Source organism: Sorghum bicolor, chromosome 8 (genome assembly GCF_000003195.3).
Source record: "Sorghum bicolor cultivar BTx623 chromosome 8, Sorghum_bicolor_NCBIv3, whole genome shotgun sequence".
Classification (NCBI taxonomy): Eukaryota; Viridiplantae; Streptophyta; class Magnoliopsida; order Poales; family Poaceae; genus Sorghum; species Sorghum bicolor.
In genome coordinates this window covers 59,288,909-59,315,304 of record NC_012877.2, presented here as the reverse complement: position 1 = coordinate 59,315,304, position 26,396 = coordinate 59,288,909, and the positions used below count along the sequence as shown (strand labels likewise).

General features: G+C 44.3%; 3 protein-coding genes across 5 annotated transcripts; 1 reads left to right on the top strand and 2 right to left on the bottom strand.

Annotated features, from left to right (window-relative positions):
- On the top strand, window positions 1,609-7,013 carry LOC8070118 (serine/threonine-protein kinase Nek2). Of its 3 annotated transcripts, none has more exons than XM_021465912.1 (15): window positions 1,609-1,985; window positions 2,793-2,937; window positions 3,028-3,094; window positions 3,354-3,419; window positions 3,510-3,556; window positions 3,642-3,687; window positions 3,782-3,862; window positions 3,966-4,008; window positions 4,104-4,153; window positions 4,233-4,314; window positions 4,402-4,451; window positions 4,781-4,854; window positions 4,946-4,997; window positions 5,092-5,547; window positions 5,909-7,013. In XM_021465912.1, the coding sequence occupies exons 2-15, from the start codon at window positions 2,852-2,854 to the stop codon at window positions 6,503-6,505; spliced, it is 1,797 nt and encodes a 598-aa protein (XP_021321587.1). In that variant the 5' UTR covers window positions 1,609-1,985; window positions 2,793-2,851; the 3' UTR covers window positions 6,506-7,013. The 3 variants fall into 3 exon arrangements, with proteins under 3 accessions (XP_021321587.1, XP_021321585.1, XP_021321586.1); XM_021465910.1 differs by having other exon boundaries at window positions 2,788-2,937; XM_021465911.1 differs by lacking the exon at window positions 1,609-1,985 and adding an exon at window positions 2,045-2,691 and having other exon boundaries at window positions 2,788-2,937.
- Window positions 8,080-16,842, bottom strand: LOC8076660 (protein ROOT HAIR DEFECTIVE 3 homolog 1). The gene is made up of 22 exons (XM_021466267.1): window positions 16,466-16,842; window positions 15,163-15,229; window positions 14,271-14,373; window positions 13,582-13,652; window positions 13,404-13,467; window positions 13,227-13,292; window positions 13,051-13,098; window positions 12,902-12,964; window positions 12,768-12,824; window positions 12,485-12,643; window positions 11,896-11,964; window positions 11,732-11,823; window positions 11,231-11,309; window positions 10,838-11,003; window positions 10,386-10,510; window positions 9,990-10,252; window positions 9,790-9,886; window positions 9,552-9,710; window positions 9,361-9,465; window positions 9,123-9,217; window positions 8,946-9,042; window positions 8,080-8,699 (listed from the first exon to the last, which is right to left on the bottom strand). The coding sequence occupies exons 1-22, from the start codon at window positions 16,623-16,625 to the stop codon at window positions 8,334-8,336; spliced, it is 2,571 nt and encodes an 856-aa protein (XP_021321942.1). The 5' UTR covers window positions 16,626-16,842; the 3' UTR covers window positions 8,080-8,333.
- LOC8155524 (protein IQ-DOMAIN 14) lies at window positions 20,495-22,466 on the bottom strand. The gene is made up of 2 exons (XM_021466129.1): window positions 22,020-22,466; window positions 20,495-21,917 (listed from the first exon to the last, which is right to left on the bottom strand). Exons 1-2 carry the CDS (start codon window positions 22,464-22,466, stop codon window positions 20,850-20,852), a joined length of 1,515 nt encoding a protein of 504 aa, XP_021321804.1. The 3' UTR covers window positions 20,495-20,849.

The window sequence follows — 26,396 nt, the reverse complement described above, 5'->3', positions numbered from 1 at the left end:
CGGCACGATTCCTACTATGATACCTAAAGACAAATTCAGCTTCAAGAAATTAAACATGCAGAACGCGACCAAGAAGCTGCTTTAGGCCTTGTTTAGTTCCAAAAACTTTTGCAAAATAGGAATAGTAGCACTTTCGTTTGTATTTGACAAATATTGTTCAATTATGAATTAACTAGGCTTAAAAGATTCGTCTCGCAAATTATAGATAAACTGTGCAATTAGTTATTTATTTTATCTATATTTAGTACTTCGTGTATGTGCCGCAAAATTCGATGTGATAGAAAATCTGAAAATTTTTGTAAAATATTTTGGGAACTAAACAAAGGCCTTAGCCAGCGGCATCAGGATTGCGTGCCAAAAGCAAGAAAAGAGATGTATACTGTGCAACCTGAATGGTTTGCATTTTGCCACTGATCTTATCCTCTCCCTTGTAACTTCTCTTTATATATTTTTTAATAAAAAAGTCACTTCACAAGAAGTTGCCAAAATAAAGAAAGGCTGCATCCAGTGAGTGGCCTTTTGTGTGTGCAATGCATGCATGGAAGTATTTTTGTTTTTGTTTTTGTTTAAAGGAGATGACTGTACCCTGCCTAGACTAAAATATAGTGCAAGTTAGTGATTTGGTACTCTGCGTACATGTCATGTGAATATGTGATATAATACTCCAACTTGTGCTTTTGGTGATTGCACGGGAAATTTTCAGATACGGCTTCCCTGTAGCGTGAGGCCCGCTCTATTTATATATGTTATTATTATGCAACTTATACTAGTACTAGTACAAAAAAAAGGTTAGGATTTTGGCTTGTCATACATTTAGATAATATTACTTGGACTGGATGAAACAAATTAACATGCACATGTGACAGGGCTAGTGGAACTAGTTGAACCGGGTGCTGCCTTTTCCATTGGTGATTTTCAAATTGCAGTGGCATGTCACGTACACGTCATTATCTCCGTTATAAGAGTAATTCGTTCTATTTTATTTAAAAAAACAACCGGTGCATAGTCCTTTCTATTCCATTCCATTAAGATATTAACATGGTCTTACCTATAAAAATTAACTAATTTATCTGAGCGTAGCTCTTATGAAAGACAAATCTAGCCCCTAGTATATATGCACATAGGTTTTGTGTTGCCAATTCATATATTAACTTTGATGCCCAAGGTTAATGTTGAAGGTGTTTGACCAACAGTGATCCTAACTAACTGCACTCATACTAGGCAGTAACAAAAAAAACCTGCAAAATTCAAACAGCTAACGATAGGCCGGATAACTTTTCACTTTCCAATTTCTAGCATCTAATCAAACTAAACACTAGGGCTTCTCTGAAGTTGATACTCATATGATTAGCAATACAATCATATGCTCTCCGTAGTAGACCACATTATCTCCTTAGTATATTCATTCACATTCACACACTGATCTGATGGCCTCTTTTTGTTCTCACATCAAACCGGTTGCAAATCCAAAAGCAGCACACACACACAAAAAAAAAGAAAGAATATGATAAAAGAAAAAGGACCAATTTGACCACATCACGTGGGGCCCACACAGCCCCGTCTCTCTCTCCTCACTCATCACTCTTCTTCAGTCAGAGCCATCACGGCATCCTCCCCCCCTCTTCTCCCCCTCTCTCTTTCTAGCCGTGCTCCTTTTCTCTCTCCTCGGGAGGCTTCTCCCTCCTCCTCCTCCCTCCCCCTCATCCCCATTGCCTGTGGGCTATATAGGCGGGATTCATTGGATTGGAAAGGGAGCTCCCGGCGAGTTTGAACCCAACCAAAACCCGCACCTTTCTTTCTCGCCTCGCTCGTCCTCTCGCGCTTCCCGCCGCCCGCCCGCCCACCGGCCGCCGACGCTGCGTCTACGAGTCTGGAACCAAATGCCGCGAGATCTGCGCGCGTGACGCCGTCCACCGCCGGAGCCTCCCTCCGAGCTCCGGGGCCACGGAGCGCTTCGTCCCGGATCTCTCTGGTGGCTCAGTCAGGTGAGCAAGCTCTTGCAACTGGGCTGGAGCTCTATCCTGGCTCAGCTTCCACAGCTTCAGTCTTCTTTGCTCCTCGATCGGTTGGGAATCGGAATGGTGGGATAGATGCCTCTCTGGTCAGTGCAATGTCGCTCGAGTGGCTTAGGTGTGTGTTCTTGGAGTTGGTGACTCTGCTTTGCTCCTCGCCCCTCCTCCAAAAAAGAAGATTTCGATTTTGGGTTGCTTGGATTCGGGGATCATACATTCTGAACATTTCTTGTTGCTGCATATTGGAGTTGGCATTTCGGATTCAGTCAATCAAATCAACTCCCGCTGCTAGAATATTTCAGCGAAGGGTTGGTGGTAGGAGCTGGGGGGACTGATTTTCTCCCATCCCCCTCAATCACGAACGCACTCCCGACGCCGACATCTCGGCTCGCAGCTCATTCTTTTCTAGCCCCCTCCTTTGGTTTTCAGAAGCGGTTTTAGGGGTTGTCGGCAGGTTTTGTCACCGAGCGCTTTGGCGTCCGTAATTTCAGGCCGCTTGTCCTTTCTTGCATTTTTCTCCTTTTCTTTCATGTGGCCTCACGTTTTCGAAACCCACACCTTTTCCATTTTATTTTCCCCGCGGAGTAGTTTTTTTTTACTCAAATTGTACCGGAACCAAGGTTTAATGGATGCGGTTGCTTATCTTCTCAGGATAGCTACTCTTGACTCTTTGAGATAGGCATGTGCTGACATTAGACTTGTGGGGAGTAGTACTTGATTGCACTTGTTAGTTCAGCTTCACCAAATTCTCAACAGCATGTTTATTCTTCTCCAGGACAGTAGATAGAAGGAAAAGGAAATAAGCTTGCTGTGTGTGAGCTGCTGCAGACTCCAAGAAGATGGATCAGTATGAGGTGTTGGAGCAGATTGGCAAAGGAGCATTTGGTTCTGCGCTTTTGGTGAGGCACAAGGTCGAGAAGAAGAAGTGAGGCTAACCTGCTCTGTTTTTCATCTATAATACGGGCTAAGCTGTTCTTGTTCAGTAATTTTTACCGCGCGGGAGTCTATCTCGCAGGTATGTGCTCAAGAAGATACGCCTCGCACGGCAAACCGACCGCACACGCCGGTCTGCCCACCAGGAGGTTAGCATCTTCTTCAGCTTCATCTATGCTACCTTTTTCCGCATTTGGTACATAGGCAGGATTCCTAGGAATGAAATGCCCTTTTTCACCATGCTTGGCTTTTGATGTCACTCTCCTTGGTACAGAATGATTAGTGGTGCTAATAGTTAATAGTTGCTGGACAAATCACTGTATCCATACCATCATAATGATGATGGTGTGCCTAGTTTAGCAAGTCATGAACTGATCTGATATGAGTTGTGTGGAAATTTTCTTGCAGATGCAGCTCATCGCGACAGTCCGGAATCCATTCATTGTGGAGTACAAAGATTCATGGGTGGAAAAGGTAGGCAACTGGGCCAAATAAAGTTCTGCTTTAAATAATTGGGTGAAAACCTTTTCTTGTTATGTGTCTCATTCACTTCTCAAATTTCAGGGTTGCTACGTTTGCATTGTTATTGGTTACTGTGAGGGAGGAGACATGTATGTATTTCTTGGAGGTTAAATAGTTTGTTCACAAACCTTTCTTTACTTCATAGCTAAGCTAACACAACCTGTACTGGTTCAGGGCTGAGGCTATCAAAAGAGCCAATGGAAACCATTTTTCTGAGGAGGTGCAGTTCTTGACCTTGTTTCCATTCTTGCGTTCTGTTGCTCTGCTGCAACCAAAGGATTCACCCTTCACTTTCTTTTTTTTTTAATTTCTAGAAACTTTGCAAGTGGCTTGTGCAACTTCTCATGGCTCTTGATTATCTGCATGCTAATCACATTCTTCATCGAGATGTGAAGGTCAGTAATAGTGCTTTATTGATGATTTGGAGTACATGATGATATTCCCCCTCTTCCTAAAGCATGTAATTAACACCAACTGAAACTTCTCGATATGTTTCAGTGCTCCAATATATTTATTGCCAGAGATCAAAGCATACGCCTTGGTAAGTGACTTAAACTCAAGAAAAGTACAGTACTTTATGTATGAATTCAGTGACCCCGGTGATGATTGATTCATTCTAAATCTGTACAAATGCAGGTGACTTTGGTCTTGCAAAGATATTGACTTCAGATGATCTTGCGTCTTCTGTAAGTATACTTGAAACTTTTTAAGTTTTCTTGCATTTATTTGATGGTGTTGCTTATTACTGTATTTGCTCCAACAAAGGTGGTAGGAACACCAAGTTATATGTGCCCAGAACTTCTTGCTGATATACCATATGGCACTAAATCTGATATTTGGTCTCTAGGTATGTATTACTTCAGTGTCATAAACTATGCTTCTGCACTTAGATAATACAAGCTTGTGATCTAATACTTGAATTTTTCTTTTACAGGATGTTGTATTTATGAAATGACTGCTCTCAGGCCTGCGTTTAAAGCTTTTGTAAGTCCTTGGCTTACTTTCTTTTTGGAGATTGTATGTAATTAGTTTTTATGTTGGTGCAATTTAATGGTTAAGCTAAAAGCGTCATTCATACTTTATACTTAACACTCCATGTGCTTAAGTGTTAGATGATTATCTTCCTTATTTTCAGATGTTTATGCCATTTACATTAGTAAATTAGGAATTCTTATGGATGTATTGCTCTTGCTAGACACCCACTGCATTGTGTGTATGCTGACACTTAGTCATTTTAAATATTCATAATTACAAATATAACTGGATTACTATCTCAGTCCTAATAATCATGCAACTCTATGATTTCTTGGCAGGACATGCAAGCTCTTATTAGCAAGATCACAAAGTCGATAGTATCGCCATTGCCCACGAGATATTCTGGTTCCTTGTAAGATTGTTATTGAATTATACTCCCTTTTATTTACATCTTGTCCATCATCTTACCTGAATATGTTTCTGAAATATTTTGCTTCATGCAGTAGGGGACTTATCAAGAGCATGCTACGGAAAAGTCCAGAACACCGACCAAGTGTAATTCCTCAGTGTTTTTTAACTGATGCACTATTTATGCTTATGTAGATTTGTTTACTCATAAAAAAACATTTCGCATAACTGGTGTATGCAGGCTGCAGAACTGCTAAAGCATCCACATCTTCAGCCTTATGTGCTTCAGGTCCAGTTAAAGTCCAGTCCTTCTCGCAACATGTCTCCAATCTATCAAGCTCTGACAGACAAAGTTAAGAAGATGACATTTCCTGGTGATATAACTGATTCTGTGAGAAGAAGGGTGGCAAGAAGGAACTCTCTGGGGAATGAGAGGACTGTAACATTCTGCAAACCCTCTCCTGAGCGGAACTCTATTAGCTCTACACGGAGCATCAAAGAATATACAACTACCCAGAGTGTCAAAGAGCTATCTGTTGACAGCAGTCAAATTGATGACGAGGTCACAAGTAAAGCCATTATAACAAAGACATCGGGCATTCTAAGGACTCCCAAGAGTACTCCAGCCAAGACATTGACAACTAGAAATCGGTTGGATCCTCCAAAAACATCATATACCAGAACAAACCATGCTGAGGTATTTACACGAGCTTATTCTATGTCCGTGCTTTTGTTAATACTGGCAAACATGTGCTCTCAATTTGTTTGAAAATCTTCCATGATTCTCGGTTACAAGATGCACATGCCCGTACTGCTTTGATGTTAATCTTAATTCACTTATCTTTTAGTTTAGCTTTGGTGGTCCTCACAGTTAAATATTCCCCACAAGCTTAGCATAAGTCCCCATCATGATGCATTTGTTTAGCAAGTATAAATTATGCTGGTTTTTGGCTGCATCACGAGTTTGCATTTACATGACCATGTTACCTATTTTGTTGTTATATGTTGAGGAAAACATGTAGTCATCAACTCATTGGACTTTATTCCCCCCTGTACAGTTGACCTCAAGAACACCTCTGAACAAAAGTGCTCGGACAGCAAGAAGAGCATCGCTCCCACTGCCAACATACAGAGCACCCAACAGCCGCACTGCTAGCATCCTCGACCAGCTGGACTCCCCAGACGTGTCCGTCAACGCGCCTCGGATCGACAGGATCGCAGAATTCCCTCTAGCTTCATCCGAGGACCCCCTGGCTCCCATGAACAACAACCTCTCTTCAGCTCCAGGCCACGGCCACGGCCACGGCTCGTGCTTCACGCCTCCCTCCATCAACCGGTCCATCACAAAGGACAAGTACACGGTGCAGGTGCTGCACACGGGCGACGGGGACAACGTGAGCGACTCGTCGGGGCGCAACGCCACCGCCGCGTCGAGCAGAGGGTCCAACGACTCGAGGCAGCAGCGGTTCGACACCTCGTCATACCAGCAGCGCGCCGAGGCCCTGGAGGGCCTGCTGGAGTTCAGCGCACAGCTGCTGCAGCAGGAGCGGTACGAGGAGCTGAACATCCTGCTGAAGCCGTTCGGGCCCGAGAAGGCGTCGCCGAGGGAGACCGCCATCTGGCTCACCAAGAGCTTCAAGGAGACGGCGTCATAGCAGCCTCCGGTCCTGTCTGTCTCTCTATGTAGCTGCGGCCAGTTTTGTAACGTTTAATGTAGCTCAGGTAGTTTAAGCTATGTTAGGACCCCTCTCCCAGGTCTAGGTGCTGGAAGGAAGGCAACACCAGCTCAGTGTTGCTGCCCCCCCCCCCCCCCCCCCCCCCCCAAACTTAAAATTCCCATGTTGTTTAGCTGTTCTCAGGTTTCCAGTAGGAAATTGAGCAATCAGTAGTAGCATTAGGACTACAAGCTGAACCCCAGGATCTGGCAAAGATCTTGAAACCTTTGCTGTAACATAATCATGTGTCACTTGCGATGATGTAGTAGTAAACTGGAGGAGGAGGGCTTGGAATGGAGATCCAGTTGGCAGCAGGTTGGTTGGGTGTCCATCCCCATCTTGAACAGAGGCTGAAGAATCCTATGCTAGGATTCCCCATCCCCTGATCCCAGCTTGTCCCCCCCTTCCTTGTGCTGACTAAAACATATAACGGATGTGTTTGGTTGTTTGATGAGGCTTGCATCGTATATTTGCATGAGCGGATGCCAGTCTCTCTAACCTAAGAATGTGACATGTGGACCCCAATAGCACATCACGCCGTGATGGCGAAATTTGGCTGTATAAAACGTCGTCCATCATCCTGGCCGAAACATGTCCGAAGAGTCATAGGAGAGGTCTGTGTCTGCCAGTCTGAATTTCAGACCGATTGTTGAATTTCTGACCGATGTGCATATACACATGGGACGGTATGTACCAGAATTCAGTTACAAGTCACGTTTTCACATGCCGTGTACCTAGCCACTGCCTTGTGTATGCTATGCGATGCACCTTGGGCGTATAGCCTTGGGCGTGCAGCTGGATTCAGGCCGCACGTCGCGTGGTCTCTCGCGGCCGGCCGGCAACAGCTAGCTACAGTACTACTAGTTACCATACTAGAAGACGGCATGCAGCGGCCATGTGAGGAAGGGCAGCGGCAGCCGGACGAATCTCGCCATGTGCCCCGTCTCCCCTCCCCCGTATTGGAGAAAACAATATTTGGCTGCGCGGGTCTCGGGAGACTGGGAGCACGGGGCATGTCTTTGGCCCCTTGCAGGCAACGCCAAGTACGCAACAGTGCCCGTTCCTGTCCTCTGCACTGCGTCGCGTCGCGTCGCATCTCCATCTGGATTCACAGAGTATTTCCAAGCAAGTGTTGATCTTAGCAAAAAGAAGAGAGAGAGAGAAAAAAATCTTTTTCTCGAGGGCCTAGAAGTAGATAAATTAGTGATAGTGATAGCTAGTATGCAGGAAGGAATAATACATGGAGGAATAAGTCTCAGCAGATATTGACAGCTCTAGCCATTGGAGTAGAGTAGCATTTAAACATTAGAGATTTAGAGTACGATGTTAGTTAGTTAGTTAGCATATAAAAAGAACTGAACGTGGATCATAGGCTCATTTCTAGCACACGTTAAACAAATCCTACGACTTTCAAATGGGTAGCTCCTCTATGGTTCTGCCTTATATATATATATATATATATATATATATATATATATATATATATATATATATATATATATGCTGAAAAATGGTGTCAGGCAGCACTTGTCCATCGATCTATAGATTATCCCTCCTTTGCAAAATTAAAGGGGTTGCAACAGAAGGGCCCTCAATTATTTCTGTCTTGATATCTACTGAAGCATGATGATACTTACAATCACTATACATATATGCATTGAAATAGGGGACAACACAAGGTCCATACTCCATACTCCATACCTCTGCTTGTACTTCTAATGCCACACAGTCTACATACCAGTCAAACGCCACCATGGCTCATCAGTCATCACACTATCGAGTCAGCGACGGTAGACGGGTTCTCAGCTCCCCCTACCCCTGGTCTTGGCTTCTGATCCTCGCCAGTGTGCCTAGGGGACGATACGGCAGATGACGACGACGACGAGGATGGCACCGGGGATGCCACCTTCCGCGGGCTTGACGGCATGTGCAGCCTCCGAAGCTCGCTCATGGGGCTTCTCGGGCTCAGGAGCAGCGGCGGCGGCTGCATCTGTGGCTGTGGGGGGTCTGCGGCCTGTGGGTGAGGGTGAGGGTGCGGGTGCTGGTGCTCGGCTTGCTGCTCGGCTGCCACATTGTTCACCAGGTTCTGTATCGTCGGTAGGAGCTTCGCTGACACAGAGATTATCCCAGGAACCTGCACACGATCAGTTTAACTTGTCATGAGCTTAAATCAAAATGGACAGAGCTGAGGCAACTCAACGACTGATAACATTCTTATTACAACAAGAAAGAAGCAATGGCAGTAACTATTTTATGCTGCCATTATGACGCAAAAGATGTATAGTACTAAAAAGTAGTTGAGGTTCAGTGCAAACTATTTTCAGAGTTTAACCTAATGCAAATGTTAAGATGAACGTTATATCAAGTGTTCAGATCATACCACCCCATTTTGGAATTCTCTGCTGACATCTAGCTGCACCGCCAAAGCTTTGAACATCAAGTAGCCCACAAATAGCAAGAACAGATAAATGGGATTCCTGCAGAGAATAGGAACAACAATGTCATGCCATTGTTAAGCTGAACGTAAAGAACCACAGAGCATAGTGCTACCAAGTACCTAAGAAGCACCATGATCTCATTGAAACCAAGAATAGCGATGGCCACAATTGCCCAAGGAGGAGGCAGTTTACTATTACCACGCCTGTGAGCTTGCTGGGGTGAATGAAAGACAAAAAAGGTAAAGTCAAACATCGAAAAGAAATGTAGATAGATACAGTTTTCACCTGTAAGGGGAAAAATCACATCATGGTAACTGTATCAGAAATCAAAGCTCTGTTATATGAAAAAATGCACACCTGTGTAGATACTGCTTGTGTAATCGTGAACTCAGTTTCTGATTTAAATTGCTTCCACAGTGACTTGCACTGAGAAGGAGTAATCATTGTATACTTTGGAGGAATCTGTTTCAAGTTTCATAAAGTAGTGTTACATGCACAGATACACTTCCATTGTTTGCTTGTGCAAGAACAGACCAACACAAAATTACCTCTTCCCAAGTGGTAGAAGCAAGTGGATCAGCAGAAGCAGCATGTGCAATTTTTGATACAACAGAGCCTTCCAGAAGTGTTGAAGTGAGGATGCTTTCAATACTATCTGGCTCGTCATCCCAGCGAATGGCCGCCATTACAGACAAAAGTTTGAGAGCCTACAACATAAGCATAAATGCATTTTACAAACAGAAAACAAAAGAGATGGCGATTGTTGAAAATGTGTGGTTCTTGTACCGCAGATCGAGCTTCCTTTGCTATTGCACGAACATCTTCCTTTCCTGTCCAGACCCTTGGAATTGAATCCTTGTCATGGCTAAACACTGTTGTGAACCTGGCAACAAGAGGAAACAGTGTCAGAATTTTCCCCCCTCGGTGTCAGAAAATTATGGATCAATACTTCATATTGTTGAAGAACAATAGAGAATTTCATCAACCTCTCCTTCATATGGATCAATACTTTGCTAGATTCATCTTTAGCTTTACTTTCCACAACACTCCGGGCATAATCCCTTAATTTGGATACCATTTCTTCTGCTGGACCATATTCCATTTCAAACCCACAAAGGGTTTTCAGAAACTCCGGTAGGATGGCCTCTGTCTCGCGTTTGTAAACATTTCTTATTGATTGCCAGGTTGTTTGGTCTGCAGCGTCAAATAGAGACTCCACAGGTTCAGCAAGTGCTTTTCTTAGTTTCTCCTGCAAGTACAAAATAACTGAAACTATTACCATATGGTAACCAGATAATATCATATATGTAAATAAATCCAGAACAAAATTATGCATTGATAAGCTAGTAATTAAACTCTCTTTCAGCTTTTCCATACATAACCTTAGCATGGGTTGTCAATTCTGATAGCTTGCTTTCACGAATTGAAAGTGCATGGTCTTCAATATCACGCCGAACTTTCTCTAGCATTTTAGAGCAGTCCCAGTTCGCCTGTTTGATTATAGCATCTAGAATACAAGTGTGCTTGTCAGATTGATGCATCAATTTCATACGAGGCAGCTTGCAGTATCAACTTAAAAGGATTGATAAGACGAAAGAAACACGTGAGATATGGATACACAAATAGCATAAATTAAGTAAATGATGAATGGATAAAAGAGATGTTACACAATAGAATGTAGAAGACTTATTATTCTTTGGATGACATCAGGATTCTTTAGAAAGTTTCAATGGCCAGTGCACTACTGGAACAAATTACTATTTTGAGTGTTTTTAGTAAGGGTTAAATTTTACCCGTGCTTGAGAAGAAATTACCACGAGTATATGATGTTTACCTGCACAGCCTTGTTCAAAGTCTTTGAGAGAGCATTCAGTATTGTCTCGAGCAGATACCGCGAATCCTTTTCCACTCTCCAAAGATGAATTAAGACCAGTTTTAAATTTTTCTAGAGCCTTCATGCGCAGATGAGTCAACATTTTCTGGAATGCAGGTTGGACAAGCTGCAACAAATTTTAGATTAAATTAGAGGGAGAACAGTAATTCAGTAAATGACACTGCAAGAAATAAAATGAAAAAAACTACTACTTATGCATAAGAAAGATTCAACATGCACTCTTTAATGCTAGAAGTACTTTTCAAAGGACCTCAGTAGCTACTGAAATTTTAATTCACATAAGATACTAATCTTGAGTGAGAAAAGAATATTAAATATACAAGAAGGCCTTACATTCAGTATTCTGGACTCCAAATGCTCTCGTTTTCCTTTCCTAACAGCTTCATCAAAATAGATAGCTTCTTTGTCATACCTAAAAATTACGATTCACACCTCAGTTCTATTCATGAACATAAGTTTCCTGCCATAGCTAAATAATAGATATCTTGGATGACCTCAAAAGAACAAGGTGACCAACTTCTAGCCTCACTGCCAGTACTTTGGTCACAGAGCAAATAAGCATGTAAGTATTTCCAAATGTGGATTTTAGAAAACAGGTAATTAATAATGTAATATCAAGCACATGCATTCTCTTTCTGTTGAATACAGTTGAGACAGAGAAATTGGTAGTTTAGACTTTAGAAATTCTTGTACTAAGTGCAAGGGTACCAATCTATTGGCAGATATATAGAACACAGAAGGCATATAATTGATAGCTTGTAAAGTTGGAAACACTGGTAATCACATTGTACAAACCATCAGGCTGTCAATGACTCAAATCACTCAAGGGCTTACTCTTGCAAGTGAACGTCCACGATATTGCCAAGTTTTTTTCCAAAACCAGGTACTGGACCAGATTGGACAGCACTCTCCACATCTAACCATTCCTAAAGAAGATAAAAACACATTAATAAAATCCAAAACCTGTACAAAATGATCATGAAGTGGCAAGATCTTACTGTGTCCGTGGTTATGCATCCAAACTTCTCGTTTGCAATTTCATCACACCGAACTGTAGCAACCATTACCTTGCATGGTAAAAAAAATGGAAGTAAATCATCAAAAACGGGTTTGGGTATTTTTTAACGTAAATGGGTATTTTCTTTTAAAAATTGGTAATGTTACTTAGGCAAGAGCATTCAAATCTTTTTAGCAGCTACTATTTTAATTGCTCAAATATGAGAATTTTCATGTGATTTTATGGGTTTTGTGTTGCACTCGTGATAATTAGTATATTAATGCCTTTTTTCTGAAGAAATATAAAAGTTAGAAGAACTGCAAGCATCATGTAGGTGGAGATGCACTGCCAGCACCATCCCATCTGTTTGCAGAAAATTCTATGACTGTTACGTGATACTCTCTCTGTTCCAAACTGTAAGCCATTTTGGCTTTTCTATTGTTATGCACCTAGCAAAAGCTATGTATCTAAAAAAGCCAAAATGACTTACAATTTGGAACAGAGGGAATAAGATTTCCAGAGGACCCCTTCAAAGTGAATTGGTATAGTGATCTAGCATTTGTCTTAGTGCAAGCAGGAAAGAGAAGTACCTTGTGAGCAGGAAGATCAAGATCCTTATTCTCTCGGATGACTTTCCAAATCTGTTGTGAACTAAACAAAAAACCTGAAGCGGGAACAACTCCTCTTCTATCACCTGCAAGACCTCCTGGTGCAATTGAATTTGAAAATCTCTGCCTAAGTTGTTGAACCTGGTCAAGGTAAAAGTAAGGTTCTTGAAAATAATTGCTTAGAAAAAGAAACATTCTGCATTACTTTCCCTACAGAAAATTCTACACAGAACGAGTTTCAATTTTCAAATGATCTTTGAAGTACCTGTTCTCTAAACTGGTCCTCTTTTTCTTCAAAACTGGACAATGCAGTAACTTGCACCTTCATATTGACAAATGATGTTCTAGTAAAATCATAATCTTCTTTTTAAAGATTGTACGACAAAATATATAGCTTACATTGAAAAATTCACTGATAGGGGTGTCTTTGTGTGCCTCTGGCTTGGCAACAGAGTTCCATATCTGATCAAATCTGTGACAATATTAGAACTAGAGGAAGCCAACCAGCTAGTAAACAAAGATGAAACAAAAAGAAAGGATGCCAGCACCTTTTGAATATCCTCCCTTAGAACTGGTTCTAGATGTTCAAGTGGAGTCTGCATGAAAACAATGATGTGTCTGAGATTTGTTAAAGTGAATGGAACAAATATTGTACTCTTAATAGATTTCGTATTTTTTTGGATGAATTCATTCAAGAACGCAATGTAACAAAGGAGAGTCAAACCCTGGTTTTATCACGTATAACAAATAGTAGTGTTGTCTTCCGAGGACTAAACAAACGCATCATGACCTACAAACTCAGATGTCCAAGTGTTACTAATACATCAGATGATCAGGGCTATAAGTATATCAGCTGTGCATAAGGGTAGCCCTGGAAGAGAAAGAGACTTAACCTCGGTACCTGAAATACTGTCTTTAGAAGTGGTTTATTTGCAGCTTGCTCACGGCCAATATCATGGCACCACCTATACACATACACATAATGATAACAGAAAGTCTGTAGTAAGTCTGAGAACTAAAAGGTTCAACAAATATGTCCATAAGGGGAAGTCATCACAAATATTATATAGGTGACTCACATGTTAATAAGAACTATATCCGAAATTGCAAGAGCAAATAACGAACTTTGCTTCTCAAATGCAGTATCATCCTAAATGTGACAAAAAAATAGAAAGAGAGAGAGAGAGGTGTCAGAAAACAAAGTTTACAAAGAACCTCCTAAAAGAAACATGCATAAAAGTGTCATCCACATGCCATTCTCAAGTTGCTTGAACTCATCACTCATGTAAGGATGCCTTTTAAAAACATTAGTACTAATCAAGAAGGTTAAATTCACTGGAAGATCTTTTAATTTCTTATTACTTCAATAGAGAAATTCATGCCGCAATGCCATGTCAAAGCAATCACAACAGGAGGGAAGAAAATACTAATGCTCGGTTAGTCCGAATTCTGTAATAACCTTTTCACACTTTCCCTCAAATAAAAAATCTTTGGAATTAGAATTATCTGATGACTGTGATGTAGGCCAGTTTTTACGCTTGCCTTGTACAATCTAAATTCCAGATTGGTAGGCTGGGCACTAAATCAAAGAACAAAAAAATGAAAAAAAAAGTTAACTGCCATGCACTAAAACAAGGAACAAAAAAAATGTTAACTGCCATGCAAAACCACCTTAACTTCCAGAAGAACTCTACCATTGCACACTACTACTTGAAGGGTTTGCTAATTCATACTATACATTATAATTGGCCTGTGTACAGAGTATTACCTCTCCTCTCTCTCTTCCATCAGTACCCTCCAGATCCAATACAACAGTACAAGGCTCAACACCAACACAGCGTGCTATCCAGATACCTTTAGTAGTTTGACTCCTAATAACAAAAATAGAACAGCAATAATTTTTCTATCAACATAAATAAAAAGTAGCAGCTACATGTGTTTTCATGATAAGGTTAAGGGGTGATAATGGGTATAAAAAATGCCTAGCAAATGACAAGGAATTAATTACTACTCCCTCCGTCTCAAGATATAAGGCGCGATTTGACTTGTTGCGGTCTTCAAGATCACAATTTAACCGTTAATTTATACTATTATATATAATTTATGGCAACAAGAAAAGTATCATTAGAAAGTAAACTATGTTTTAAATAGCGAGCTAAGGCCAAGGTGTTTAGCGTTTTATAAACCATAATTAGCGTACTTTAGCGGTAAAATTGTGCATGAACACAAATAGCGGCACAATTTTTTTCAAGCTATTTCTGGCTGTAGCGGCAAAAATAGCGGGCTATTTTTTTCCATGGAAAGTATTTGTAAAGGCAAATATAATGTTACCATGACTGTACTATAATTTTTTATATTAGTAGACTAATTATTGGTCAAAGATAACAAAGTTTGAATTTTCAAATACGTGCGTGCCTTATATCCTGAGACAGAGGGAGTACCTTCAAAATTGTAAGTCATTCCGGATTTTCTAGGTACATAGCTTTTGCTACGCACTTAGATATACATCATGTCTAAATACATAGTAAAAGTTATGTATCTAGAAAAAGCCAGAACGACTTACAATTTGGAACGGAGCAAGTAATAAATTATTTATATATGAATAAATAAATAAAAAGGATAATCTAAAATCATGTAGGGGAAAAGCAAATGTTAAATACCTTCCCCTGAATGCATCCATCTCCCTGAAATTGGTTCCAAATAGTTGGTTCAACAAGGTACTCTTTCCTGCTCAAAATACAGAAGGAATGATGAAAATAAATCCTTATTACAAAACGTACATAAATTACTTGCTCTTAATGTAACCAAAGCATACAGTGTCTTTTTTGTGCAAAGGAGCAGAGATCCCAATATATAAGGCTCTCAGCCTCAACCAAAGAGCATGAGTTGAAAGCAAAATTTACAGTTCAGTATCAGAAAAGACAGTAAAGAGTTAAAACACAACAGCTCTTAGTGTGAAGTCAGGTATTTGGGAACATTGCCCTCAGTCAAACTAAATCATTACGAAAATATATTTCATGATCTATCTAGTTATACTAATTTGGTGTCATAAATATTTGTTGTCTTTTCTATAATTTTGGTCAAAGTTAAAATAGTTTGACTCAGGGGCAGAGCAACTTAGAAGTTGATTAAATTTAGTAAGGAGAGAGACTATAACATATTCATGGCAGTGTATTGACAGCTTCAACCAGGAACATCATGTACACGAACCGTACTTTGAAGACCAAGCAAGTGTCAAAATTAATTTTCCATGACACACACAGTTAGCAAATTAACAATAATAATGAACAAAGGACTATCCAAAATACTCCACACTGTAGCTTGCTGAAGTAGCAAAGTACTGCATAGCGCATACTATGTGGTAGAAGGGCCGTTACTAACAAAATTAAGTTGCTAGAACAAAGCGATCAACTGGTAAGACGACGTACACAGATGCGTGCAGGTTTATGTTCAAGAAGTCCTGTTTTAGTTAGCTAGGTTTCGCATGGACGAAATATCAGCCAGTTAAGTCCTCAGTAATCAGTTTGAGGATGCATGCACTTATTCATTCTCCATTACCGAATTAATCTAGGCATAGCATGAGAGGGCAACTAATGCATTGTTTAAAATTACAGCAGAGTGCTACGAATAGTGCACCGTTGGGCCACAAATCAATTGAACCGCCCGTTACCAACAGCAACTCATGCGACGCCAAAGCAAATACTCGATCGCTGAATGGTTCGATGACAGTCATTTAGCCCGCATGATCAACGGCGCACGCAGCATTTCATCGAACAGGTGGCCAGCGCGCGCGCACGCACGCATGGCCCCGCCCGGCGACCGAGCTCGGGATCGGAGTATCGGACGGACCAACCAAGCAACCAACCGGACCGCCTCGACGGATGGATCGTCGACGTGGAGTGCGGGACGGGAACGGGAACGGGAACGGATCGAGGCGGTGCAAGCGCAAAGCAAAGCATGTACCGCTGCTCTGTGGCCCCATGATGGCGACGACGGCGTAGGAGAGCCCGCACCCGGCGACGCCCGCGGCCGCCATGAACCGCTCGGCCCCCTCGGCCGCGAACTCGCCCTCGCCGTCGATCAGCTGCACCGCCACCCCCTCCGCCGCGTCGCTCTCCTCCATCTCGGCCGATCCCGTGCCGTCGTGGGGGGCGCGCGCGCCTAGCTAGGGCTCGTGGGGGGGGAATGGGATGGATGGGATGCGACGATGGGGGGTGCCGGGGCCGGTCGATCGTGGCCGCGCTTCACTTGTCCGGCCGCTCGGCTTTCGCGGAGCACCATGCGCGCGCGGGCGCGGCGAAAGCCCCCCTTCCGTTCCTGGTTTTACACTTCTGCCCCCCGCGGCCCCAACCGCCGTGTGCGCCCGTGGATACAAATTTCGAATTGCAGTTTGGAGCCTGCCGATTACGTGTCCTTGCATCGGTTACGTACCCACGGTAGTACGCGTTTACGCTGGGAACGAGGCTTTGGACCTGAGAATAATAATACTCATAAGGTCACTCCCAACGCAGAAACCACCATAGTTTCTACATTAGTTATGGTGACACCTAAGCATTTTGCTAATGTGGCAAAGTGGTTATTGAAGAGAGAGAGCAAAAATCATAGAAACTGGGTCTAACTTACAAACCATGTCTACGCGAAATCCAAGACATGAAGTGATATGATTGATTGAGAATGGAGAAAGAATGAATATGATTGGATAACAAATTATTGTGTAGAAACTATCCATTGAAAATATAGTTTCTATACATAGTGTCTATAGAAATTAATAGGTATAGAAACTACATGTAGTTTCTAGCATTGGGAGTGCCCTAACAAGAAATAAGAGCAACTCCAGCACAGGCACCCAAATCAGAGCCTCTACTTTTGATTTGGGTGCTCACCCTATTTTTGTTGGCCTAGATTTTTTTACTCTCTCTCCAACAGCAGCCCTCAAATCTATTTAGATAGACAATGACAAAAGGGATCCATTTGTCATCCTCTATGTCCTATATACTAAGCTATAACGCATTGGAAAGATGGGAAGAGGGGAAGGGAATCGGCAGCGGAATCGGCACTGGATCATCTCGATGACGTAGAGAAGAATCGGGCAGGAGGTGAGATCAGACTTCCCATCGCGCGGATCGATATCTGGGACGTTGGGAAGAAGCGGTAGGCTTCGAGAAGCTGCTCGGGCCGGCTCTATAATTTTAAGAGCCTTTGGGCAAGTAACAAGGCAAGGCTCGTTCAACTATCTTTTATATTAAAATTGTTGTATATAGTATGGATAATAAAAATTACTTTACAATATATGTGTAATTCATAAAACATAACAATACTTTGTTCTTCTTGTTTTTTTTTCTTTTTTGAGTACTTGACAAATGCTTTTTTGGCAACATCTAATATATTCAGATAACTATATTGAATTATAAATTTATAATGTTAGGCCCTAGCACTATACGAGCATAGCGAATACACAAGACAAATAAGAAAAAATTGAAAATACTAATCCATCATGGCTGTTGGTGTGTTGCTTACTGTGATGGCATGTGTATCTGATGTTTCCCTACCCTCATGTAGAATAGACCGGAAGGAAGAGTAATCTACGACTTTGACTGATTTATCTTGAATCTTCAAATGCTTATTATGCCAAATAGAAAATTATATGTACTAATTACCTATATTGACTTGGGCCCCCAAGCTCTATGGGCCCCCGGCGGTCGCACTGCCTGCCCCCCCCCCCTAGGCCGGCCCTGGCTGCTCCGCGCGTCGCTGGGAAAGGGCGCGGCGGCCGGTGCCGCCGCTTGTGTCGGCATCCGCACAGAGTCGAGGTTGGACATCAGAGTTGCATCGGAACTCTAGAAGAAGGCGAGCACGCGCGCCACGCTGACTCCATGGACGAGGACGCGGCGGTGAGGGCGCCCGTGCGACCATCGTCGGCAGCTGAGGAAGGGAGCACGCGAAGCTGTCACTCGACCTGTGTGCCCGACACCTGGCGATGGAGCGAGGCCACCAATGAAGGTCGGCGACGGAGGGAGCACGCCGGTGGAGATGGAGTCCGTGGAGGACGACGACAGAGGAGAGAACCGTAGCTCCATACACAAGAGCAGGATGGGGGCCGGGATGTTGGCCCAACACGAATCGGGTCTGGGGAAGAGTTTTGGGTGCCGACCTCAAAGTGGGGGTTTGAGTTGGGGTCTGCTGGATCTGTGTTTTTTACTTGAGCACCCATATTTAGCTATTGGGGCTTAAATAGGAGCCCTGCTGGAGTTGCTAGTGCAAATTGGTTACTCAATCTAGTCTAGTCTAGTCATAAAACAGGTGATATTTTTGGGTTCTTAGAGTCAAATATTGCAAAAATGTGACTATAAATTACATTTCAAAATTTTTGGTTTGTTGCTCCTTTTTTGATACTTTTCATCCAATTTTCAAGCAATCATCATTCTACTATGTTACTTTTGCATATTAATCATCATAGTTATTTTGAAACTATATATTATTCATGGTTTATGTCACAATTCATCCAATGCTAAGTAAGATGTATCATTGATTCATAGTTCCATGTTGTGATTTCGGTGTTCAAAATCAAGACTCTTACTTTTGATTTGAGGGTTCCTCTACTTCTGTATTTTTTTTGTTGTCTCTACCCTAATATGAGTCCTTAATTTTAGAGCCCTTAAATTCATTCCAGTATATATTGGTGGGATATGGGACTTAGAGCTGTAGCATGGTTGAGTGGCTTGCCAGAAAGAGAGGACCCGCACTGAGAGCCTGTTTGTTTATTTTATAAGCCGTACTTTTTTTACCAGCTAATAATGCTTTTTTTAATAAATCAGCGAACAATATTTTTAGCCATGACTTTTTCAGACCAGATGGGCACCGATGAGCCAAGGACGGAAGCTAGGCTGAGGGACTTCGCTGATGAAGACGCACTAGGGGAGGGGAATAGGGTGGCGGCACATGAGAGAGTGCAGACAAAAGAAGACATGAAGGATTGAATTGTTGCGGGACCTTGAGATATAGTATTGAGGCGTGATTTAGAGGCATCTATAAAGTAGGAATTTGAGTTGAGCCTCTACTGATTCTTTTCTTTGCTCTGCCACTAAAAAGCATAATAGAGGTTATGTTTAGGAATTATATATTTTTTTTAAAAAAGAGAAAATATATTAATATCCTAGCTTCAAGTTTAGAAACTATATATGTTGGAGTTGCTCTTGCTGCCTTAGATATATTTCAAAGCTCTCGAAAGATACTAGTAGTAGAGTAGTAGTTCAATGCTTGAGTGAGTAAAATAGAACAAGGCAAGGAAAATATATGAAGAATGTCAACGTATAGATTCAGAACTACATGTAATTAGACCATCTTCAAAAGTCTTTCTAAAATTTACTCAGGAAATCATCATTTATTTGGAGAGCCATTTAGGTAAAATCACTTTATATATCTTTATACACTCCAGCAACTTTTTTCATATATTATGCTCACTAGAGAATCATCCTCTCTCTCTATCTCTCTCTCCAATTTTGGTTGCGAAATCGAAATAGATGATATTTATATTTGGACATCCAATTATAGAGGTTGTTAATTGGAGAATTTTTTTCACCAAAATTTCTATTCCTAAAAGGATGTAAAGAGTCTTGAGTTGCTCTTCGTCCTAAAAAATGTGTCTCTTACTTTTTGAGCAGTCAAATTTTTTTAAGCTTAATTTGATTTATAGAAAGTAGTATATGAATCTATATTTACAAATATATTTATATAAAAAAATATTTCATAATTAATCTATTTTTCACCTATAATAAATTTAGACTTTTTATATATGTATTTGATTAAGTTTTAAAAGTTTCATATAACGAGATGTATACCTTACCTTTTTGAGGAAGCCTTGGTGTCTGTTGTCAAACTTTGGTGAGAGCAAGACTTCTTCAGTCAAATCACGTTCAAATGAGATTGGCCAAAAAGCCAGCAGTAACCATCTCTACTACTAGATGACAATACATACAGTTGCAGACTTGCAGGTGGATAAGACGATGCAGAAAGATTCATTCATCTGTCTGTTGTAAGCTCCATGCATGGGCCATGGCAATCCTTTGCTAAATAATTGATTGTAGCATTCTACACTTTGCAAGTATATCAAGTCTGAACTAAAAACAAAACAGCATCACTCTCACTCAATCATTCCAACCCCAAATAATCGCTGTAAGAAACACAAAAGCACAAAAATCATCGCTTACATCCACACTGCAGTACCGGCACTCCAAAACACACCATGATCCAAGGTTCCAAGGTTACCATTCCTCGCATTCGTCAGCTTCTTCTACTGCCAAACACACCTCCTCACTCGCCAAGAGCGCACTGACCAAAGGGACAAGAGTCAGTAGTCACCACCCATGCCATGGCCCGTGCGAGCGCTGCCACGGTGCCCGACGGTGCTCGAGGACCCGCACTCGCTGCCGGGGACCGACGACATCGTGCTCGCGCGCGCCCGCGACGCGCACCGCTGCACGTGCCGGGACGGCGCGCCGCCGCCGGGCAGGTCCAGCGACGCCCTTCGCCGCGCGCTGCCCCCTCCCCCGCCCCCGCCCAGGCTCGGCGTCGGCGGGTGCTCCCAGTCCCAGCACGACGGCGACGGCGAGGCCGCGGGGACCGCCGTCTCGGACGCCGACGAGAGGCGCTGCCTCGGCGCGCTCTGCGACCGCGCCTTGGCGCGCGACGACTCCGTGTTGGCCATGTAGCTCGGGAAGAACGGCGGCGGGTCCGCGCGCCACGCCGCCCTGCGCCGGCTCGGCACCGGTGCCGGCTCGGACGCGGAGACGAAGGACGCGTCGTCGACGTCGAACCGCCCGCTGAGCGTCCGCGCCGACGACGGCGTCGGCGAGACCTTCTGGCACAGCGGCTCGGCCTTCGCCGGCGTGCGGCTCGGCGTCGTCGTCGTCGGCGTCGAGTAGTGGCAGCAGCTGTTCCGCCGCGCGGACGTCCTCGGCGCGCCGTCGTCCACCTCCACGATCCTGACGTCGTTCTCCTCCGAACCCCTCTCCGCCGCCTCCTGCAGCAGCAGCACAGCGACAGCCGACAGCGCAGCCAACCGCATGGCGCATCTGTTAAACTTCCTCGTGCGTGCCACGGTCAATTCCTCCCATGATTTGAAGAGGGACAGTGCTCGGCTCACCGGTGGCTTCCGTGACCGCGGGTGCTGCGGGGAGCGCCGGCTCGGCGGCGGCCGCGGCGTGGCGGTGGTGGCGGTGGTGGCGGCCTGCTGCCTGGAGGAGGCGCCGTCCTCGAGGTCGAGGAGCCGCAGCCGCTCGGCGCGCGCGCGGCGCTGGGCGTGGACGAGCGCCTGCATGCGCCGGAGCGTCAGGTTGGCCTGGCGCCGCACCAGCTGGCCCCTCACCATGGCCTGCAGCCTCACCATCCCTCGCAGCGCGCACAGCGCCTTCCTCGCCTGCGCAATTAAACAATGCCGTCGCAAAACCATTTCACGTTTCACTCCGGCGCGCGGAGAATCGCCGGCCTGTCCAAGAACGAACGAACGAACGTAACGTACCAGGTACGATCGGAAGGCGGCCTGGATCCTGACCGCGGCCGCGTCACGATCGCCACCGCCGGCGCTCCTCCTCCTCGTGCCCGCGGTGGACGACGACAACGCAGTCCCAGGGACGACGGCGGCGGCGGCGGCAGCGACCTGCTGCTGGTCCTGCTCCTGCGCCACGACGACGACATGCACCTCGGCCTCGGAGAAGCAGTGCGACGACGAGGACGCGAGCGGGCCCTGTCCCTGTGCGCCGCCGGACGCGCCCGGGCACCGGAAGCTCCACCGCCTCTTCTCCCTCCCGGACGGTGTCGCTGTCGCTGTCGCCGCCAGCGAGTGCGAGGGCAGCGGCGCCGACAGCACCGACTGGCAGTCGACGTCAGCAGCTCCCCTGTCCTTGGCCGTCCTCCCTTTCCAGCCGGTCAGGAACAGGTTCCTGAGCCACCGGCTCGCCTTGCCCATCTGCTCCGCAAGACGCACTACTCAACCCTGCTGCAGCCGGCGTTGCTGCTCCTGCTCCTCCCCCGCCATTACGCATCTGCACCGGCCACCGGCAGATGCAGAAGGATGCAGAATGAATTGGCAGCAGAGGCTCTGTGATCACTCATTGCTGTCTCTATCTGGGACTGGGACTGGGACTAGCACCTCGATCACTGCAAGGGAGAAGATTGCTCCATTGCCTCCTCAGACGTCTGTGATGTGTCCCCCCTGCTGCTCCGGCCATGCATGTGAGGAACTATTTACAGTCCTCGGAGCAACAGCTAGCACCTTCAATTTCTGTACCCGCCACCACAATGACTGTGAGCTTGAATTGCATGAACACACACAGGTCACAGGCATGGCTCATGGGTCATGGCTCGTTGGCTCAAGATGATTTATGAAACAAAGGGGAACAAAGGGAGCGATCAGTGTCCTAGCTAACTGCCAGTTTATTATGGTCTCCTATCTTTCAAAAAAGTTTACGTGAGGTGGTGAGATGGATGACAAGGTAATCAAAAGGGGTTAAGGGCGTGATGAAGAGCGAGCACAGACCGGCCATGGACAGAGGGTGTAGTAGCTAGTAGGGTTTAAGGGACAGGGACACGGTCCATGGATCACTGGGGTCAGAGCTTTGCATGTGGCGAGTGATGAGTGAGTAGCTGAGTACCTCCTCCTCCTCCTGCAGGTCAGGGACCGATGATGCGAGCGATCAATGTGGGGGCACACGTACTGCTGCTGCTGCCGCTACAGTTGCATTGCTTCCATGGTCCACAGCGCTACAGCAATGGCATGGCAACAAGTAGTCCCCGGTATCGTCTTCCAGAACGGAAGGCACACACATGACAGTATGACTTATATAAGCAACTGGATTTAAGCAATGACCAAGGCCTTGTTTAGTTCCCAAAAATTTTGCAAAATTTTTCAGATTCCCCGTCACATCGAATCTTTAGACATATGCATGAAGTATTAAATATAGATGAAAATAAAAACTAATTGCACAGTTTGGTCGAAATTGACGAGACAAATCTTTTGAACCTAGTTAGTCTATAATTGGATAATATTTGTCAAATACAAACAAAAATACTACAATTCATATTTTGCAAAAAAATTTGGAAGTAAACAAGGCCCAAATAAAACGGTCTCAGTCAGGAGACGGGGAAAGGAAACGCAAGCGCCAGCAGTGGGCGCGTGATCCAATGCAAACCTGGCCCCAACTCCCGTTCCCGTATACTAAGCCTAGTTACTCTATGATTGGACAATGTTTGTCAAATAAAAACGAAAGTGCTACAGTGTCAAAATCCAAAAAAATTTTGCATCTAAACAAGCCCTAATTACAGCTCACAACAGCTTCATGAGTTGTTGTGAGCTGTTTCTTTTTCAAACACTTATTTCTAAAACTGCTTCATGGATGAATTTGTTTTTCTCCTCCTCTCACAAAGACATAAGTTGATATGAAGCTGGAAAAAGTAGCTTATTACAACTCTCTCCCTTATTTGTCTCTCTCATCTATATAAGAAGTAGTTGATGAAGCTATTTTACCAAACAATTTTTTTTCAAAATAGCTCAGCTTCAGCTTTACTAGTGAAGTTGAGCTGTGCCAAACAAGGCATAAGTAGTGAATAGCTTACTACTATATGGGTGGGCTCTAAGAAGTATACCTGGGTAACGGGCCGAGGGGGCACGTCGTGCCCTGCGGGCCGTGCCTTACCGGCCTGCGGGCCTAACCTCCGGCCCAGGCACGGGCCCGTGGGCCTTTTTGCGTACCGGGCTGGTCCGTCAAACACGGCAAAAAAGGAGGGCTGGGCCAGCCCATAGCCCGTTGAACAGATAACATATCAATAAACATAGATTTAAAAGCAGATTTTAAACACATTCATCAGTTCATCACTTCATCCGTATAAAGAACACATTCAAATATAGATGACAGATGTAGAGAATAGATTTAGATAACCAAATGAGTTGTTTTGTGCAATGTCGTTATTTGGCAGGCCGGGCCGTGCCGCCCTGCGGGGCTGAAGTGCGGCCCAAGCACGAGCTGCACCTCCGTGTCGTGCCAGCCCGAGCCCAATGACCTTCGGGTCGGACCGGGCCAGGACAGGACCGGACCAAAATGACGGGCTTTGGGCCGTGCTCACGGGCTCGGGCTGCATGCCCAGGTATACTAAGAAGACTACAAGAAACTTAGGAGGCGTTTGGTTGCCTGCATCAGGCCATGCATGGCTCGCCGCATGCAACTTGCGGGCGTTTGGTTGCCTGGTCAAGCGGCAGGGCCAGGCTGCTGCCATGCAACCGTACAACGCGAGCCAGGCTCGCAGAGAACGCCCAAATCGAGCGTTTCTGGCGGGCCTGGCTGGCGGGGTGCGAGTGTTAATCTCTTAATTACCTTATTACAGTATAATTAGTATGTATTAAGTGCTATTAGTATATTTTAAAGAAGATTAGCAAATATTAAGATAAATAAGATGTATTAGAGTGTATTTATGTAACGTAAATATTATTTTGATGATTATTAATATTTTTTATGTTATGCAACATTTGTTCATGCGGACAACCAAACAACATCTCTTCTCATACAGGCTCAGCTTATGCAACTAACCAAACAGATCGAGTTGCATGACATCAGCCTGGCTCCAACCAGCCTGGCTCCTTGATACGAACCAGGCTCCTATGAAACACGAACCAAACAGGCCCTTAGTCTTGCTCTTATGAATTATCAGTACAAGCAAAGTAGGATTGTAGGAAACGGACGTGTGTGGTGTGTGGTGTTAATGTGCTAGCCTGGACGCTGGAACGGAGGCACTGGGCAGGGGGGAAGGAAGGGACTGCTGTACTAATACACTATACAGCAGTGAAGAAGACAAGCACATACTAGTAAATAGAGGTACTATACAGACGGTTCTAAACCCCTTTTTACAGACGGTTTGGCGATTAACGCACAGATTAACGCACGCAGGCAGGGACCATGGTCCATGCATGGTGCATCGGTGTTCCACGTCAAAGCTGAGGAGGAGACAATGGCAACGAGAAATGCTGCTATATATATATATATACACATATATATCCAGGGCTCTGAATCTCTCTCTCTGATACGGTGTACGCGACGGAGGCGATGCGCCTCAGGTCGTCCGAATCTGCCGGCCGGGTCCGTACACGCGGCCTCGGTCCGGCCCCGTTCCGTCGATCGGCCGGGTAGCTCCGTGCGTGCGCGTGAATGTCCTCGTCGTCCTCCTCCCGGAGCGGATCAGGCCGGAAATAGCACGGAGAGTGTTGGTTGGATCGGAAGAGACGCCAACGCCATGCATGCTTGGCCGGTGGGTGTGTGTGCTAGCTGCTGCTGCTGGCCTACTGCGGATCCCTCTCCGCCTGCCGTCCGCGGCTCAACCAACTGCAGTGCGAGTAGGCACGTTGGTGAGTTGCTACTAGGGATGAAAATGGATCGGATACGGACGGATATTATCGATATCATATTTATTTTTATATTTATGGTCGAATTCGAATTCGGATACGGATAATGTTAATCATATCGGATAAAATACGATTAGATGTCGACATCATAAATATACGATTTAAGTATTCAGATACGGATACGGTATCAGATGTTGAATATTCGGACTCAGATACAGACAAATCTAAACCTCTCTAAACGAATTCGGTCTCGAATACGGTCGGAAAATATCCGTACCGTTTTCATCCCTTGCTACAAAGTCCTCTCCTCTCCTTTCCTTACTTCTCTTCTTCGATCTGTACTGCAAGTAGTAACCTTGTTTAGTTCCTAAATTTTTTTAAGATTTATCGTCACATCAAATCTTTGCGGTATATGCATAAAAAAATAACGCAATTAAAAATCCTATGTTTTATTGGTTAATTGGTTTTTATATTTTATAGTTCAGTTGTTCAATTTGTAGGGCTTTG

Excerpts from the sequence above, each read along its gene's own strand:
- LOC8070118 (XM_021465912.1), top strand. The coding sequence starts at position 2,852 with ATGGATCAGTATGAGGTGTTGGAGCAGATTGGCAAAGGAGCATTTGGT. Across the intron at positions 4,009-4,103 it reads AGATCAAAGCATACGCCTTG|GTGACTTTGGTCTTGCAAAG; the intron begins GTAAGTGACTTA and ends GTACAAATGCAG. Across the intron at positions 5,548-5,908 it reads CCAGAACAAACCATGCTGAG|TTGACCTCAAGAACACCTCT; the intron begins GTATTTACACGA and ends CCCCCTGTACAG.
- LOC8076660 (XM_021466267.1), bottom strand. The coding sequence starts at position 16,625 with ATGGAGGAGAGCGACGCGGCGGAGGGGGTGGCGGTGCAGCTGATCGAC. Across the intron at positions 13,653-14,270 it reads ATGGAAGAGAGAGAGGAGAG|GATGATACTGCATTTGAGAA; the intron begins GTAATACTCTGT and ends TGTCACATTTAG. Across the intron at positions 9,711-9,789 it reads CAAAGGAAGCTCGATCTGCG|GCTCTCAAACTTTTGTCTGT; the intron begins GTACAAGAACCA and ends CTTATGTTGTAG.
- LOC8155524 (XM_021466129.1), bottom strand. The coding sequence starts at position 22,466 with ATGGGCAAGGCGAGCCGGTGGCTCAGGAACCTGTTCCTGACCGGCTGG. Across the intron at positions 21,918-22,019 it reads CCGCCTTCCGATCGTACCTG|GCGAGGAAGGCGCTGTGCGC; the intron begins GTACGTTACGTT and ends TTAATTGCGCAG.